The following is a 19,028-nucleotide window of genomic DNA, read 5'->3' as shown; positions in this document are numbered from 1 at the left end:
ACCGCAAATATATATATATAGATAAATACATATAATTACATAAAAGATTACATTAGTATACACGTAGAATTTAAATACCGTATATACTCGAGTATAAGACGAGTTTTTCAGCACATTTTTTGTGCTGAAAAACACTCACTCGTCTTATACTCGAGTCAGTTGTCTGTATTATGGCAATTTTCATTGCCATAATACAGACAAGGACCGGGGGCTGTCAAGAAGCTGTAACTTACCTTCACCGCAGCTCCTGTCAGCTCCCTTCTCTCTCCTCCGTCCATGCAGCTTCCTGACAGCCCCCCTCCTACAGCCCATCCACTGGACCACCAGGGAGTGAGAGCCCCCCTCCCTGGCCAGCTAACAAGCAGGGAGGGGGAACGAAAAAATAAATAAAAAAAATAATAATAATAAAAAAAATAATAATAAAAAAAATAATAACAACATTAAAAAAAAATATATATTACAATAATAATTAATAAAATGCCCACCCCCACCAATGCTCTGCACTCACACACACACACACTGCACTCACACACACTGCATTCATACACACACTCATACACACACTGCACTGCATTCATTATATACACACACTGCATTCATACACACACTGCATACACACTGCATTCATACACACACTGCATACACACTGCATTCATACATACACACACTGCACTCATACACACACTGCACTGCATTCATTATATACACACTGCACTCACACACTGCACTCATATACACACACTGCACTCATATACACACTGCACTCATATACACACACTGCATTCATACATACACACTGCACTCATACATACACACTGCATTCATTATATACGCACTGCACTCACACACTGCACTCATATACACACTGAACTGCATTCATTATATACACACTGCACTCACACACTGCACTCATACACACACTGCACTGCATTCATTATACACACACTGCACTCATACACACACTGCACTCATATACACACACTGCACTCATATACACGCACTGCACTCCATTCATTATATACACACTGCATTCATACACACACTGCATACACACACAGCATTCATATACACACTGCATTCATACACACACACACTGCATTCATTATATACACACACTGTAAATAAATATTAAATGAATATAATTTTTTTAGGATCTAATTTTATTTAGAAATTTACCAGTAGCTGCTGCATTTTCCACCCTAGTCTTATACTCGAGTCAATAAGTTTTCCCAGTTTTTTGGGGTAAAATTAGGGGCCTCGGCTTATATTCGGGTCGGCTTATACTCGAGTATATACGGTACCTATAAATGCATATATATTAAAATTCTACATGTATATTTAAATAATCTTTTAACGTAATTATGTGATTTGATTAATAAAATTTGATTGACATGCATGACAACACAGGGAGAAAGTGCAGAGAATTTAATTCGCAAGCACTATATTTGACCCTGTAACTCTCCAAGACACCATAAAACCTGTACATAGGGGGTACTGTTTTACTCGGGAGACTTCGCTGAACTCAAATATTCATGTTTCAAACTGGTAAATTGTATTACAACTATGATATTTTAAGTAAAAGTGACGTTTTTTGCATTTTTTACAAGCGAACTGCACTTTTATGGTCTATATTATTGTTGTAATATGTTTTACTGTTTTAAAACACTAATATTTGTGTTTAGTGAAGTCTCCCGAGAATAACAGTACCCCCCATGTACAGGTTTTATGGTGTTTTGGAACGTTAGAGAGTCACATATAAGGCTTGCATTTCATTTTTTTCACATTGAAATTTGCCAGATTGGTTATGTTGCCTTTGAGAGCGTATGGCAGCCCAGGAATGAGAATTACCCCCATGATGGCATACCATTTGCAAAAGTAGACAACCCGAGGTATTGCAAGTGGGGTATGTCCAGTCTTTCTTAGTAGCCACTTAGTCACAAACACTGGCCAAATATTCGTTTTTTGCTTTTTTCACACAAAAACAAATATGAACGCTAACTTTGGCCAGTGTTTGTGACTAAGTGGCTACTAAAAAAGACTAAACATACCCCACTTTCAATACCTTGGCTTGTCTACTTTTTCAAATGGTATGCCATTATGGGGGTAATTCTCATTCCTGGGCTACCACACCGTCTCAAAGGTAACATTACCAATCTGGCAAATTTCAATTTGAAAATGTAATGTTCTATATTTGACCCTGTAACTTTCCAAAACAACATAAAACCTGTTAATGGGGGATACTGTTGTACTCGTGAGACATCGCTGATTACAAATATGTGCATTTTTTTTGCAGTAAAACCTAACAGTATTATGACATTCACAGTTAAAATGTCAGACGGAAATGCAAATTTAAAAAAAAATCTTATTTTCTCACATTTTTTTTACTTTTATTCCTAATAAATGATGTTCCATATATGAATAGTTAATGATAGATTAAAGCCCTGTTTCTCCTGAACAAAAAATGATATATAATAAGTGTGGGTGCATATAATTTGAAAGAGGGGAACTACGGGTGAACAGACACATAGCGCAAATTCCAGTTTTTGTTTACGTTTTGTTTTGATCAGAACGTGCACTATTGACTCCGTCCTGAAGGGGTTAAAGAATGTAAAAACAATGCATGTAGGCATAAACATATATCCAGTGTTTATAAAAAATAAATTCTAACTATACCATTCTAACTATCCCACAGGCGTCTGGACTGAGCCATTTCCAAATGGCTCCCTCCTTTTATTCCACCTACCTCAATACCACCATCTTTTACCCTGAACCGAATCATTCCACCCATTTGTATGTATATGATTTTCTGTGATTTTTAGTGTGGATAGAGAGGTTACCACACGGGTGTTTGAGTGTTTTTGGTATCTATTTGGGTAACACGCTGTGACTCTGTACTTTTATTTCTATATATATATATATATATATATGTTATATCAAATTAAAGCCCTTTCTGTCCTTTAAAAAACAGTATATAATATGTGTCGGTGCAATAAATGAGAGAGATGCAAATTGCAGTTGAACGCAAACAGCAAGAAAATGCAAAAATTGCTTGTGTCATTAAGCGTAAGTCAAGCTTCTGAAGCTGTGTCCTTAAGGGGTTAAATCAGTATAAAAGAAACCAGTAAATAACATGAGGTATATCTTCCTAGCAACAGGAACAGCCAATCAGCATCCTCTTTGTAGCATAATAGGCAGTGTCCATTATACAACTTCCTCTTTCTTTGCTGCTACCTCAGTTAAGTGACACTGGGTCCCATGGTTCTTAACTGTGGGATCTTTTACTCTATTCATATCATTACTGTGGTTAATATAGTTATTACATTTTAATTATAATATTTTCATGTTTAGAAATATATTTAGTTACTTCATTTTAACTTAATTTGATGTATTTACTTCATTTGCTTCAGTTATTTGCTTTATTGTATATCCTTTGATAATTTCTTTCCCCTCTGACCTCCCTGGCCCCCAAGATTACAATCAATTGGGGCTCAGGGGCGTCTTTGAGGATCTTTATCCCCTGTAAAATGCTATTGTGCTGTTTTTTTTCTTTTGTTTTGTTTTTGTTTTTCCCCTTCATTTATCTGTGTGGCTGCTGCTCTGCCACCAACTGCCAGAAATCCAAGTTGGGGTTTAGTTATAGTGGCAGCCTGGCAGCTCCTGTGTTTTTATATTACAATTGCTATGTTTTCACTATTGGGAGTACTTTCATTTCTTTATCCTGTTAAGTTATTTTTTTACTTGAGGGTTACTCAACCCTTTCCTTTTGGTATTATTTTACTTTATTCATCCCCTTAGGTTTGTTTGTATATTTATGATGCGGTCTGACAGGATCTTTCTGGGTCTACAGCAAACATGCAGATTAATGTAGAAGCCTCTCCAGGTATCTCTGGAGATGAGGCTGAATTTCTGCTTTACTGATCCTGCTGACATGCAGGCTTTAATTGACACTTCCATGGCAAAAGCAATGACAAGGCCCTGGTGTCAGGCTGCAATGCCTCATATAAGGCTAAACACTCCTCCAAAACAATAGAGATGGACAGTACCATACCTGTCACAGATGGTGCGATTAATTTACCACCGCGCAAAAGAGCTACAAGTCGGGCAAAATCGACTAGACTTTGGAAAAGGGCAAAAGCCCAATTGAACTCTGAATCCAAGCTCAGTGATATTGAGGAGGAGTTCGGGATCGCAAGAAAGAGGAAGTTGTATACTGGACACTGCCTATTATGCTACAAAGAGGATGATGATTGGCTGTTCCTGTTGCTAGGAAGATATACCTCATGTTATTTACTGGTTTCTTTTATACTGATTTAATGTTATTTTTCTTTGCTGCTGAGGTAAATAAAGAAAGAGTGCAGCATAATACTCGCCTCCGTGTCATTAATAAAATCATGACTTTACGTCATGTTAATAGTAAAATCTGTAAATTATCAGTGACAAAATGTATCCCAAATATATCCCATAGATATGAAAAAATGTTTTCTTCTTTTCTCACACATATGATCACACTGTCATAATGTATCCAACATAAGTAATATAAATGAAAGAATATAACATAGTCATAGTATCAACCAATGCAATATCTCATTATAGTATCCAATATTAACAGACCCAACAAAGAAAACCGTGGAAGGCATACAGAATATAGATAATATATCCAGCACTTAACAGTTGCTGCCCTGAACCTATATATATATATATATATATAGGTACAGGGCAGCAACTGTTTTTTGTTTTTTTTATAGAGCATGTACTGTGTATATATATATATATATATATATATATACACAGTACATGCTCTATAAAAAAAAAAAAAAAACGGATTTCGAGAAAATTCTTCTGTAAATAATTAAATCCTCCAACAGATCTCCACTGGTTCTGTCCAATGGCGCATAAGTCGTCCAGATTCAATGAGTATCCATTTCTCCAGACATGTTATTATTATTATTATTATTGCCATTTATATAGCGCCAACAGATTCCGTAGCGCTTTACCATATTATGAGAGGGGGATTTAACTATAAATAGGACAATTACAAATAAAATTACGGGAATAATAGGTTGAAGAGGACCCTGCTCAATTGAGCTTACATTCTATAGGAGGTGGGGTGTAAAACACATTAGGACAGGGATTTGCAGTCAAATAAGGTGGGCTGCCCTTTAGGAGAGAGCAAGAGACAGGTATGTGAGGTAGAGGTTACTCTGGGAGGCCATAATCTTTCCTAAAGAGATGAGTTTTTAGGCACTTCTTAAAAGATGCAAGACTAGGGGAGAGTCTGATGGCGGTAGGCAGGCTATTCCATAGGAAGGGAGCCGCCCGCTAGAAATCCTGCAAGTGTGAGTTGGTCGTACGGGTGCGGACAACGGACAGGAGATGGTCATGGGCAGAGTGGAGAGACCGAGAAGGGACATACCTATGGATCTGTGTGGAGATATAAGAGGGGCTAGAGTTGTTCAGTGCTTTATAGGTGTGAGTTATTACCTTGAATTGACTCCTATAGCATACAGGAAGCCAATGTAAGGACTGGCTGAGGGGTGAGGTGTGAGAGAAACGACTAGAGAGGAAAATCAGTCTGGCAGCAGTGTTCATTATGGACTGTAGCGGTGCACTACGGCTTTTGGGAAGACCAATCAGGAGAGGGTTACAATAATCCATGCGGGAAATTACTAGAGCATGGACAAGCTCCTTGGTAGTATCTGGTGCAAGAAAGGGGCGGATGCGGGCTATGTTTTTAAGATGGAAACTACAGGATTTGACAACATGGTGGATGTGAGGCTCAAAGGTGAGGACAGAATCAAGTATGACACCAAGACAGCGCGCTAGCAAGGATGGACTGATGTGGGTACCACAAACTTGAAGGGAGAGCGAAAGAGGAGGATCAGTATTATGAGGAGGAAAGACAAGGAGCTCAGTTTTAGAGAGATTGAGTTTCAGAAAGCGGGAGGACATCCAGTCAGAGATGGAAGAAAGGCAAGCAGTGACACATTGCAGGACGGCAGGGGAGAGGTTCGGGGAGGAGAGATAAAACTGGGTGTCATCAGCGTACAGGTGGTAGTGGAATCCAAATGAGGTAATAAGTTTGCAAGAGAGGCAGTATAAAAAGAAAATAGATGGGGACCAAGGAAAGAGCCTTGGGGGACTCCAACCGGGACAGGACGAGGGGAGGAGGTATCATTAGAAAAAGAGACACTGAATGAGCGATGGGAGAGATAAGAGGAAAACCACAAGAGGACAGAGTCACAGAGACCAAGTGATTGAAGAGTTTGAAGAAGGAGAGCATGATCAACGGTGTCAAGAAGAATTAGTATGGAGTAGTGGCCTTTGGATTTAGCTACGATTAGGTCGTTAGTAACTTTGATAAGCACAGTCTCAGTAGAGTGGAGAGGGCGGAAGCCAGATTGAAGAGGGTCAAGGAGAGAGTTGGAATTGAGAAAATGAGACACTCGGGTAAAGACAAGTCTTTCCAGAAGCTTTGAGGAAAAAGGGAGCAGGGATATTGGACGATAGTTAGACGGGGTGGATGGATCGAAGGATGTTTTTTTTTAGTAAAGGTACTACCGTGGCATGTTTAAGGTCAGCAGGGACAATGCCAGAAGAGAGAGAGCAGTTGAAGATGTGTGTTAAGGGATGCACGAGACAAATGGAGAGAGATCTAATACGGTGAGTGGGACAAGATCGAGTGGGCAAGTGGTGGGGCGAGAGGAACAGAGAAGAGCAGCCACCTCTTGGTCAGTAGCCAGGGAGAATGTCTGAAGGGTGATCTATGTGTGGTTGAGAAACAGAATGGCAAGGAGGGGAGAATTATTTCCTTAGCTGTTCAATCTTGTCAGTAAAGTAACATGCAAAGTTATTAGCAGTAAGGTTAGTTTGGGGGGTGGCCACAGCAGGGCGAAGAAGAGAATTAAAGGTTTCAAAGAGATGCCTGGGATTGCAGGAGCATGAACTAATGTGAGAGGAAAAGAAGGACTGTTGGCAAGGGCAAGGGCTGCGCTGTATGAACACAATATGAATCTATAATGGAGAAAGTCTGACTGGGTGTGAGACTTCCTCTAGGAGCATTCAGCACAACGGGAGCATCTTTGCAGGTAGCGTGTTGAATGCCATGGTTGGAGGCGGGTCCTCCTCGAGGTACTTGTTTGGAGTGGTGCTGCAGCGTTCAAGGCAGAGGTGTTATATGCGGAGATGGCCAGTGAAGGACTGGAGAGGGAAGGATGGACAGCAGTTGTGAATCAATATCAGCTGCCAACTGCTGGAGATCAAGTCCCTCCTGAGTTGAGGGGGGTTAGGCTGAGGTTGTTGGGTGATGGGGTACACGAGAGCAAATGATAAGAGGTGGTGATCAGAGAGAGGAAATGGAGTGTTGCAGATATTAGATACTGTACATGCATAAGTGAAGATTAGGTCATGGGTGGGAGAATTAGCCCACTGGGATAGCCTGAGGGAGGAAGTAATTGAAAGTAGTTTAGAGGCTGCAGAGGTCCAACCACATCACAATGAGATCTATGAAAAAAAAACATAATAAAATCAATACTGATACAAACTATACACAGGCAGAGAAAAAAAAAACTAATTGCAACAACTAACCACAAGAAAGGAGAGAAATCTCTCTCTTCATTAAAGGCCTTTTGGGTACAGTCTGCAGTTCGTATATTCAGTGTAGCTCTCGCTGTTTCAGAAACATCTCCCTTGACCCTCCTCTTCTCGGGTGTTTAACTGATTGTAAGACCAGGCATCTTAATTGAGAAACAGTGAGTTTATTCTCTAAAAAATGTCGGGCCACAGGATATTGGATTTTATTGGTTCTTATGTGACTCTTGTGTTCCCTGATCCTGGTCATGAATTTCCTTATGGTCTTGCCCACATACGCTAGGCCACAGGGGCACTTAAGCATATAAACTACAAACTACCTTTTATTATTATAAAACTCACCAATCACACTTTTTGCCAGTCCTCGGGTGCACAAAATGATCACCAATAATCACTCCATTACAATTGATGCAGTGTCCACAGCGATACATCCCCGCTGGTGTCTTCATCCATAATCCATTTGTTTCACCTTGTGCATCTTCATCCACATTCTGCATCAAATGGTCATGGAAATTCTTGTGTCTCTTAAATGAAAACAAAGGTTTTTCATTAAAACATGTTCTCTTGGTGATCCTAACACTGAGCCCTAGCTTATTGGTTGCTGATGACCTTGACCAGGACTTATGTAATTGATGCCCATAAGGCAAATTGCTGTGTTGAGGGTGACACCTTCCATTGTTTTTCTGGGACTTACTTACTGCTAATCGGCCATACTGGTGTTTTGAGAGTGACCCTTCTAATATTACATGTGGACCTGCCCATATTTGGCTTTGTCCTTCCAAGTGGGTGGCCCAAGACATCTGGAACCTATGTGGTCTATTGCAAATAGATCTTTTCGCTTCTCGTTTGAATGCTCAACTTTCCCGTTTTTTCAGTTGGAGACCAGATCCGATAACACTGGCTATGAATGTTTTCTCCAAGGAATTACGAATTTTTTGCCCTTTGCACTGATTCCCTGTTGCCTTTCCATCGATATCACCAGCCCGACACCTGGTGATCGTGGCTCCTCTATCGCCGTCCCAACCATAGTTCTCTCCTCTTACGAAGAGGGTTATCGACCTTCCATCTCTCAAGTGCCTTCTTCAGAATCCAGGCGGTGTACCTCATCCCCTTGTTCTCCAAGGTCTCTTGCATCTCATAGTGTAGTCTATTTCAGGGAACCTTGGTCAGTCAAGGGAGTTTCGCAATCAACTCCCCAACTTATCAAGGGTGCACCCAACACGAGACAGGCTTATAGATCTGCTTGGAGCAGATGGCATAGTTGGTGCATGAAATTAAATTTAAATCCCATATCAGCTCCTTTTATGTCCGTCCTCCATTTTTCTGACTTCTATGATGAAGGTAAAGCCTATCGCACTGTGGACCTTACCGATCGTCCATTTCTGCTGGCCATCAAAGTTTCAATTTGACGCCTGTCGGTTGACATCCTGTCATATATTGACTTCTCTGAGGAATATGGTTTGCTCATCCACCCTTACCACGATACTCTGTCTTGTGGGACGTCTCTATTGTCTTTAATTTTTAATTTTTTTTTTCTTGCAGGAGGTTTTTCTGACGTACGAGCTCTTGAGGTGGTTGCTCATTCCTTTACTCCAGAAGGTGTCCTCTTTGACATTTCACGGAGGACAAAAACCTCCTCTAAAATCAATTTTACCCAGTTTTCCCTAATAGATCTCTCCTTTGCCCTGTTGCATACTAATGGGTGTGTGAACATCGTTCCACTACGTTACAGAATCCTTTGAAACAGGAACTCTTCGTCTCCTTCCAAAAGTCTCATCTTCCGGTGTCTACTCTAGCCTGGTGGGTCAAATACGTTATGTCTCTAGCAGGTATTGATACCTATGTGTCTGTGCCTCATTCGGTTCGATGGGCAATGGCTTCTAAGGCTTCCTCGATTGGTTGTCGCTTGGAGGATATTATGAGAGCGGCTGGTCTTCGGAGTCTACATTCCATGATTTCTACTTTAGACCTATTCAACACTTCACTGGAGACATAATTTCACAGCTTTGAACTAGCATAATAGGAGCCTCTGTGTCTTAATACAATTTACAGATTTTACTATTAACATGACGTAAAGTCATGATTTTATTAATGACACAGAGGCGAGTATTATCCCTCCCTCCCATCCCTGGAGGTTTGGTCTTCTCTGGGTAAGTTGACTTCATGGTAAATCTTTTTTGATTACTGGGTTTTATCCTTGTTAATGACAGTCAAGAGCTTAAGGTTTGACTAAACTGAATTTCATGTTATACAAATACAAAAAGAGAAGTCCTGCGCTTAAGCAGCAAGGACTACAACACACATCAGCCCCAATATATAGTAAAAACCAAAGAAAAGAAAATGTTACTTGCGCTTTCTCCTTAATCCCTATGTATATTTAGACAAATGGACCTTAATCCCTATGTATATTTAGACAAATGGAGGTGAATTTCATGTTATATATATATATATATATATATATATATATATATATATATATATATATATATATATATATGATATTCCATGTAATGCGAATTTATGCATAAATCCAGTTTTATACTTGGATATTACCATATTCTCCTTTCTCTTCCAGCTTGACTTCGAGATCCAGTTTAAGACTCGTATACCCTCTAATTGGAGCCCACTTTTTATTTGGATTTGTTGTCCTTGTTCGGGATCGCAAGAAAGAGGAAGTTGTATACTGGACACTGCCTATTATGCTACAAAGAGGATGATGATTGGCTGTTCCTGTTGCTAGGAAGATATACCTCATGTTATTTACTGGTTTCTTTTATACTGATTTAATGTTATTTTTCTTTGCTGCTGAGGTAAATAAAGAAAGAGTGCAGCATAATACTCGCCTCCGTGTCATTAATAAAATCATGACTTTACGTCATGTTAATAGTAAAATCTGTAAATTATCAGTGACAAAATGTATCCCAAATATATCCCATAGATATGAAAAAATGTTTTCTTCTTTTCTCACACATATGATCACACTGTCACAATGTATCCAACATAAGTAATATAAATGAAAGAATATAACATAGTCATAGAATCAACCAATGCAATATCTCATTATAGTATCCAATATTAACAGACCCAACAAAGAAAACCGTGGAAGGCATACAGAATATAGATAATATATCCAGCACTTAACAGTTGCTGCCCTGAACCTATATATATATATATATATATATATATATATATATATATATATAGGTACAGGGCAGCAACTGTTTTTTGTTTTTTTTTATAGAGCATGTACTGTGTATAAGAAAGAAGACACAACAACCAGTGAAAGAAAGTAAATGGATACAGTCTTGCACTAGAGTTGGTAGGGTTGCAGGGTATCAAGGCATAACCCAGTGAGTATAATATAGAAGCGAAGAGACTGAGAAAGGTATGACAAGAAATGTCCACCATATCATCAGTCCCTATACCCCAGGATAGACATGTTCATAATCATGGCTTCAAAAATTGCCAGTATAGAACATAGATGAAATATGTAAAATAATAAATTTTATTGACCCCTTCTAGGGAAGATAGTAAACACACAAAATGAATAATAAAAGTGTATATACATGAAAAAAGTGTAAAAGAAAATAGAAAATAGAAATCGTCTGTAGCATGACACACCTTGCTATCACAAAAATAAGTGACACAATCTCAACGGATAGCTGTCAATGTGTATATAATCGTAACAGTTACCCGATATGTATCACTAGAGTAGCAAGTGTAAAGAATGGAGCTTCTGTATAGCCACACACCTTTAAATTACAGAGATATTATAACAACATCTTTATGGCTGAACTGGCTTTCAGTGTGTATATTGTGAGAGCGTAACGATAACCCTGATTTGTATCACAAAAGTAGCAAAGAAGTTATACAAATCAGGGTTATCGTTACGCTCTCACAATATACACACTGAAAGCCAGTTCAGCCATAAAGATGTTGTTATAATATCTCTGTAATTTAAAGGTGTGTGGCTATACAGAAGCTCCATTCTTTACACTTGCTACTCTAGTGATACATATCGGGTAACTGTTACGATTATATACACATTGACAGCTATCCGTTGAGATTGTGTCACTTATTTTTGTGATAGCAAGGTGTGTCATGCTACAGACGATTTCTATTTTATATTTTCTTTTACACTTTTTTCATGTATATACACTTTTATTATTCATTTTGTGTGTTTACTATCTTCCCTAGAAGGGGTCAATAAAATTTATTATTTTACATATTTCATCTATGTTCTATACTGGCAATTTTTGAAGCCATGATTATGAACATGTCTATCCTGGGGTATAGGGACTGATGATAGGGTGGACATTTCTTGTCATACCTTTCTCAGTCTCTTCGCTTCTACATGTACTGTGTATATATATATATATATATATATATATATATACACAGTACATGCTCTATAAAAAAAAACAAAAAACGGATTTCGAGAAAATTCTTCTGTAAATAATTAAATCCTCCAACAGATCTCCACTGGTTCTGTCCAATGGCGCATAAGTCGTCCAGATTCAATGAGTATCCATTTCTCCAGACATGTTATTATTATTATTATTATTGCCATTTATATAGCGCCAACAGATTCCGTAGCGCTTTACCATATTATGAGAGGGGGATTTAACTATAAATAGGACAATTACAAATAAAATTACGGGAACAATAGGTTGAAGAGGACCCTGCTCAATTGAGCTTACATTCTATAGGAGGTGGGGTGTAAAACACATTAGGACAGGGATTTGCAGTCAAATAAGGTGGGCTGCCCTTTAGGAGAGAGCAAGAGACAGGTATGTGAGGTAGAGGTTACTCTAGGAGGCCATAATCTTTCCTAAAGAGATGAGTTTTTAGGCACTTCTTAAAAGATGCAAGACTAGGGGAGAGTCTGATGGCGGTAGGCAGGCTATTCCATAGGAAGGGAGCCGCCCGCTAGAAATCCTGCAAGTGTGAGTTGGTCGTACGGGTGCGGACAACGGACAGGAGATGGTCATGGGCAGAGTGGAGAGACCGAGAAGGGACATACCTATGGATCTGTGTGGAGATATAAGAGGGGCTAGAGTTGTTCAGTGCTTTATAGGTGTGAGTTATTACCTTGAATTGACTCCTATAGCATACAGGAAGCCAATGTAAGGACTGGCTGAGGGGTGAGGTGTGAGAGAAACGACTAGAGAGGAAAATCAGTCTGGCAGCAGTGTTCATTACGGACTGTAGCGGTGCACTACGGCTTTTGGGAAGACCAATCAGGAGAGGGTTACAATAATCCATGCGGGAAATTACTAGAGCATGGACAAGCTCCTTGGTAGTATCTGGTGCAAGAAAGGGGCGGATGCGGGCTATGTTTTTAAGATGGAAACTACAGGATTTGACAACATGGTGGATGTGAGGCTCAAAGGTGAGGACAGAATCAAGTATGACACCAAGACAGCGCGCTAGCAAGGATGGACTGATGTGGGTACCACAAACTTGAAGGGAGAGCGAAAGAGGAGGATCAGTATTAGGAGGAGGAAAGACAAGGAGCTCAGTTTTAGAGAGATTGAGTTTCAGAAAGCGGGAGGACATCCAGTCAGAGATGGAAGAAAGGCAAGCAGTGACACATTGCAGGACGGCAGGGGAGAGGTTCGGGGAGGAGAGATAAAACTGGGTGTCATCAGCGTACAGGTGGTAGTGGAATCCAAATGAGGTAATAAGTTTGCAAGAGAGGCAGTATAAAAAGAAAATAGATGGGGACCAAGGAAAGAGCCTTGGGGGACTCCAACCGGGACAGGACGAGGGGAGGAGGTATCATTAGAAAAAGAGACACTGAATGAGCGATGGGAGAGATAAGAGGAAAACCACAAGAGGACAGAGTCACAGAGACCAAGTGATTGAAGAGTTTGAAGAAGGAGAGCATGATCAACGGTGTCAAAGGCCGCTGTGAGGTCAAGAAGAATTAGTATGGAGTAGTGGCCTTTGGATTTAGCTGTGATTAGATCATTAGTAACTTTGATAAGCGCAGTCTCAGTAGAGTGGAGAGGGCGGAAACCAGATTGAAGAGGGTCAAGGAGAGAGTTGGAATTGAGAAAATGAGACACATGGGTAAAGACAAGTCTTTCCAGAAGCTTTGAGGAAAAAGGGAGCAGGGATATGGGACGATAGTTAGACGGGGTGGACGGATCGAGGGATGTTTTTTTAGTATAGGTACTACCGTGGCATGTTTAAGGTCAGCAGGGACAATGCCAGAAGAGAAAGAGCAGTTGAAGATGTGTGTTAAGGAAGGCACGAGACAAATGGAGAGAGATCTAATAAGGTGAGATGGGACAAGATCGAGTGGGCAAGTGGTGGGGCGAGAGGAACAGAGAAGAGCAGCCACCTCTTGGTCGGTAGCCAGGGAGAATGTCTGAAGGGTAGGAAAGGCATGATCTATGTGTGGTTGAGAAACAGAATGGCAAGGAGGGGAGAATTCTTTCCTTAGCTGTTCAATCTTGTCAGTAAAGTAACATGCAAAGTTATTAGCAGTAAGGTTAGTTTGGGGGGTGGCCACAGTAGGTCGAAGAAGAGAATTAAAGGTGTCAAAGAGACGCCTGGGATTGCAGGAGCATGAACTAATGTGAGAGGAAAAGTAGGACTGTTGGCAAGGGCAAGGGCTGCGCTGTATGAACACATTATGAATCTATAATGGAGAAAGTCTGACTGGGTGTGAGACTTCCTCCAGGAGCGTTCAGCACAACGGGAGCATCTTTGCAGGTAGCGTGTTGAATACCATGGTTGGGGGCGGTACCTCCTCGAGGTGCTTGTTTGGAGTGGTGCTGCAGCGTTCAAGGCAGAGGTGTTATATGTGGAGATGGCCAGTGAAGGACTGGAGAGGTAAGGATGGACAGCAGTTGTGAATCAATATCAGCTGACAACTGCTGGAGATCAAGAGAATTAAGGTCCCTCCTGAGTTTAGGGGGGTTAGGCTGAGGTTGTTGGGTGATGGGGTACACGAGAGCAAATGATAAGAGATGGTGATCAGAGAGAGGAAATGGAGTGTTGCAGATATTAGATACTGTACATGCATAAGTGAAGATTAGGTCAAGGGTATTGCCAGCTACATGGGTGGGAGAATTAGCCCACTGTGATAGCCTGAGGGAGGAAGTTATTGAAAGTAGTTTAGAGGCTGCAGAGGTCCAACCACATCACAATGAGATCTATAAAAAAAAAAACAATAATAAAATCAATACTGATACAAACTATACACAGGCAGAGAAAAAAAAAACTAATTGCGACAACTAACCACAAGAAAGGAGAGAAATCTCTCTCTTCATTAAAGGCCTTTTGGGTACAGTCTGCAGTTCGTATATTCAGTGTAGCTCTCGCTGTTTCAGAAACATCTCCCTTGACCCTCCTCTTCTCGGGTGTTTAACTGATTGTAAGACCATGCATCTTAATTGAGAAACAGTGAGTTTATTCTCTAAAAAATGTCGGGCCACAGGATATTGGATTTTATTGGTTCTAATGTGACTCTTGTGTTCCCTGATCCTGGTCATGAATTTCCTTATGGTCTTGCCCACATACGCTAGACCACAGGGGCACTTAAGCATATAAACTACAAACTAACTTTGATAATTATAAAACTCACCAATCACACTTTTTGCCAGTCCTCGGGTGCACAAAATGATCACCAATAATCACTCCATTACAATTGATGCAGTGTCCACAGCGATACATCCCCGCTGGTGTCTTCATCCATAATCCATTTGTTTCACCTTGTGCATCTTCATCCACATTCTGCATCAAATGGTCATGAAAATTCTTGTGTCTCTTAAATGAAAACAAAGGTTTTTCATTAAAACATGTTCTCTTGTTAATCCTAATACTGAACCCTAGCTTATTGGTTGCTGATGACCTTGACCAGGACTTATGTAATTGATGCCCATAAGGCAAATTGCTGTGTTGAGGGTGACACCTTCCATTGTTTTTCTGGGACTTACTTACTGCTAATCAGCCATACTGGTGTTTTGAGAGTGACCCTTCTAATATTACATGTGGACCTGCCCATATTTGGCTTTGTCCTTCCAAGTGGGTGGCCCACAACTGTGCATGCTGGGTGATTCCCAGTTTCCTCTAATCTGCCCTTAACCCTGGATTCTGTATCTTTTTCAGTTGTATTTGCAAAATGGCAAAAATAAATGGATTTCAATGTGCCTGCAGGCTTCCAAACTTGGCTGTGGTCAACCATGGCTGATTCCTTTTCTAAAGCACTGGCTTTGGTCCAGAGTGATGTGCCTCTCTCTGCCCTCTCCCTGGATGCTCTCCCACCCCCCATCCAGACAAAGAGATTTGGATTCTGATTGGTACCACCACTTCCTGGAGGGGGGTTCCAGTTGCACAGTGCCTCAGCATACAAGTGGAAGGTCCCTTGAAAGGTGGTTAAATCTGATTTATGCTGCCCACTTTCAATGTTCTCTCATGCATCCTGAGGAGGACAGTTTCTCTGAGGATCCAGATTGAGATGTTGTGGTTGAAGCTCTGGTACTCAATCTCCCAGGGGAGAGGCAGCCTCTGACCACCACAACTCCAAGTTTGCGCAGTTGACAGTATAGGGGAGATCCCACTCGGACCAACCCTCTACTTTGAAAGTAGAAGGAGTGGTGCAGCGTCTAAAGTGTCCTTAAAAATATATATATATATATAAAAACAGGGAAAAAAAATAAAAAGTGTCGCAGATGCGCCTCTAGTGGCTGTCCGGAAGACAGCCACTAGAGTCTGGCTTAACCCCAAATGTAAACATAGCAGTCCCTAGAGGGACCTGGCACCCAGACCACCTCATTGAGCTAAAGTGGTCTGGATGACTATAGTGTCCCTTTAAGTAGCCTTGTAAAAAGTAAAATTGTATTTTTGTTTTTGTGTGTGCACTGTTCCTTTAACTGTATTTAGTATTAACATCTAGCCAGTTACAGAATCTTCAGCTGACATTTTTTATTTTTCCCCTTCACAAATTTAGAAATTTGTAAGAGTATATACTCACCTAGAGACTAGATAATGTGTGCTAATATTAGCTCACTTACTATCCACCAGAACATCCAGAACCTTATGTGGTGTCTAAGTGGCCTCCAAGCCATCTGTGTTTTAATCCCGCCCTACCTTCCTACAAGGTCACTGGGGGTAGTAATGTGGCCAACACTGAGGCTGATTAGACTTATCTAACCTTCTGTTTTCCAGACTTTCTTTCTGTTGCACTCTTCTTATGGTTTCCTTGCTTTCGTCTCACTTTTCTCTTAGTCATTTCTCTTTTCTCCTGCTTAACCCTATTATGGTCTTCTTTATTCTTGAATTTTCCTATTATGCTTCTCTCATCTTTACTTTCACTAGTTATCCTCACAAGTAACACTCCACTATTCTGATGTTTTCTTCTTAAACATGTTTATGCCTACACATTTGTAACATATCTTTTTCTTTAAGGTCATATGTTTTATGTGGGTATTCTTGCTTCAAACTCCCATGTAATAAGCTCAGCTTGTAGTCAGATTGTAGCCAACAATTTAGCATTTTTTTTTCAGTTTCTACTTTTATATCACAGGGTGACACTTTCTTACTTTCTTTTGTGTAGGGTCGATGCTTTAGACCAGGGGTCCTCAAACTCCGGCCCCCCAGATGCTGCGGAACTACAAATCCCTTGATTCTCTGGCTATCTATGTAATTCAAAGAATTATGGGAGTTGTAGTTCAGCAACATCTGGGGGGGGGGGCGGAGTTTGAGGACCCCTGCTTTAGACCATGGATTTCTCAGTAATGATTTGGATTAATGCATCATCATATTTACTTTTATTAGTTTACACTGGCACTCTACCAAGTAAACCTCTTTGTCTTTTGTCCCATTGTTTTTCTAGGTTTGGCAAAATTCAATTTGTGTTAACATTTGTTTTATTACAATGCTTTATATTTCTACTCTTACTACTCTTATATAGGCTCTCTACTTATAAAAAGTCATTTGGGGTAATTTAAGCCTTGGTAGTATTTCAGACTAAACACTTGAGACTGCAGATTTTTCCTGAGAAATGTCAATACTTAAACTGATCAATATAATATTATTGAATACAAATAATGTAAACTTGCACAAGACTGGACAATGATGTTTGTGCAACTTTTAAAACATATTAAAATAGTTCAACATCATGGACATTTTGCAATTTTCTTCTCTGGAAGATGTTGAAAGTACACCCAGGAAGCACGTGTAAACAATTACCAGTGATATAAATAAAGTGCTATTTTCAACAGTTTCTCTCAGCTATACAACTCTCTCCCATATGAAGAGAAACAGGGAGAAGCAAACGGTTAGGAGGCAATTTAGGAGACTCAGATATCACACCCAAGGCCAGTCCCCTATAAGGTCTTAGGTGCGAGAGTTTTCCGGAAGCAAAGGACATTCCCTTACCATATGGTCTCTCCTACCACAGTATAGGCAGAGTCTGTCCCTTCTCCTAAGTAATTTTTCAGTATCCGAGAGTTTGGCAACCCCTAATTGCATGAGTTCCTCCTCCGATACTTTAACACTCTCAGGTTTATCAACTCTGGGGTTAATAGGTGTAACCAAACGTCTATTCCTGTTTTTAGTATAGAGCCTGTCACGAATCCTATTATCTATATCAATGAGGTAGTCAATAAGGTCCTCTAATGGAATAGGAAACTCCCTTGCCGCTACCTCATCCAATATAGGGTCAGATAAACCTTCCATGAACGCAGTAGTTAACCCATTATTGGTCCAATCTACCTGTGAAGCAAGGGTACGAAACTGAATAGCATAATCAGCCACAGACCTAAAACTCTGTTTAAATCTCATTAATGCTCTTGCGGCATTCTTTGACCTATTTGTTGTGTCAAAAGTTCTACGAAAAGCCATAAGAAAACTATTGAAATTATGCACCATAGGTCCATTGGCCTCCCAAATAGGATTTGCCCACTCAAGTGCTTTGTCAGTAAGTTGATGCATCAAAAACCCCACTTTAGACCTATCAGTGGGAAAGGAACGTGGATACATCTCAAAGTAGAATTCGATTTGATTAATGAAACCTCTGCATGTCTTAGCTTCCCCTCCATACCTGGGAGGGGGTGTTAAATGGGGCGAAGTATTAGGTGAATTGGATACTTCGGGAAGAAGAGGTGTAGGAGGGTTAGGTGAGGTTGCAGGAATAGTTCTAGACAAGAGCGTCTGGAGAGCCTGAGCTATCTGATCCATACGGTGATCCTGCTCTACAAACCTTGCCTCATGAGAAGCCATTTGCTGAGCCAAATCTGTGGGGTCCAAGGCCCTATCGTAATGTAACGAATATATACCCCAACTCGCAGATTCAACTCGACAAAAGACAACACAGAGGAGAGATACGTCTACCGGACCTTAGAATGGCCGGACTCAACGTATATGAGAGGAGACAGAGTCAGGAACGATCCGAGGTCAAGGGCACAGAGAGACAGCGTAAACTAAGA

At 40.4% G+C, this 19,028-nt stretch overlaps 1 protein-coding gene across 1 annotated transcript in view; it reads left to right on the top strand.

The window, feature by feature from the left end:
- Positions 1–5,736: 5,736 nt before the first annotated feature.
- LOC134574793 (collagen alpha-1(XXVII) chain-like) overlaps positions 5,737–19,028 on the top strand; it is a 53,218-nt gene continuing 39,926 nt past the window's right edge. Inside the window, exons 1-2 of the mRNA XM_063433865.1 lie at positions 5,737–5,782; positions 9,130–9,289. Of these exons, the coding sequence (XP_063289935.1) occupies positions 5,737–5,782; positions 9,130–9,289 (206 nt within the window). The remainder of the gene's footprint in view (positions 5,783–9,129; positions 9,290–19,028) is intronic.

Source organism: Pelobates fuscus, chromosome 10 (genome assembly GCF_036172605.1).
Source record: "Pelobates fuscus isolate aPelFus1 chromosome 10, aPelFus1.pri, whole genome shotgun sequence".
Taxonomy (NCBI): Eukaryota; Metazoa; Chordata; class Amphibia; order Anura; family Pelobatidae; genus Pelobates; species Pelobates fuscus.
This window is presented reverse-complemented; position numbering and strand designations above follow the sequence as displayed.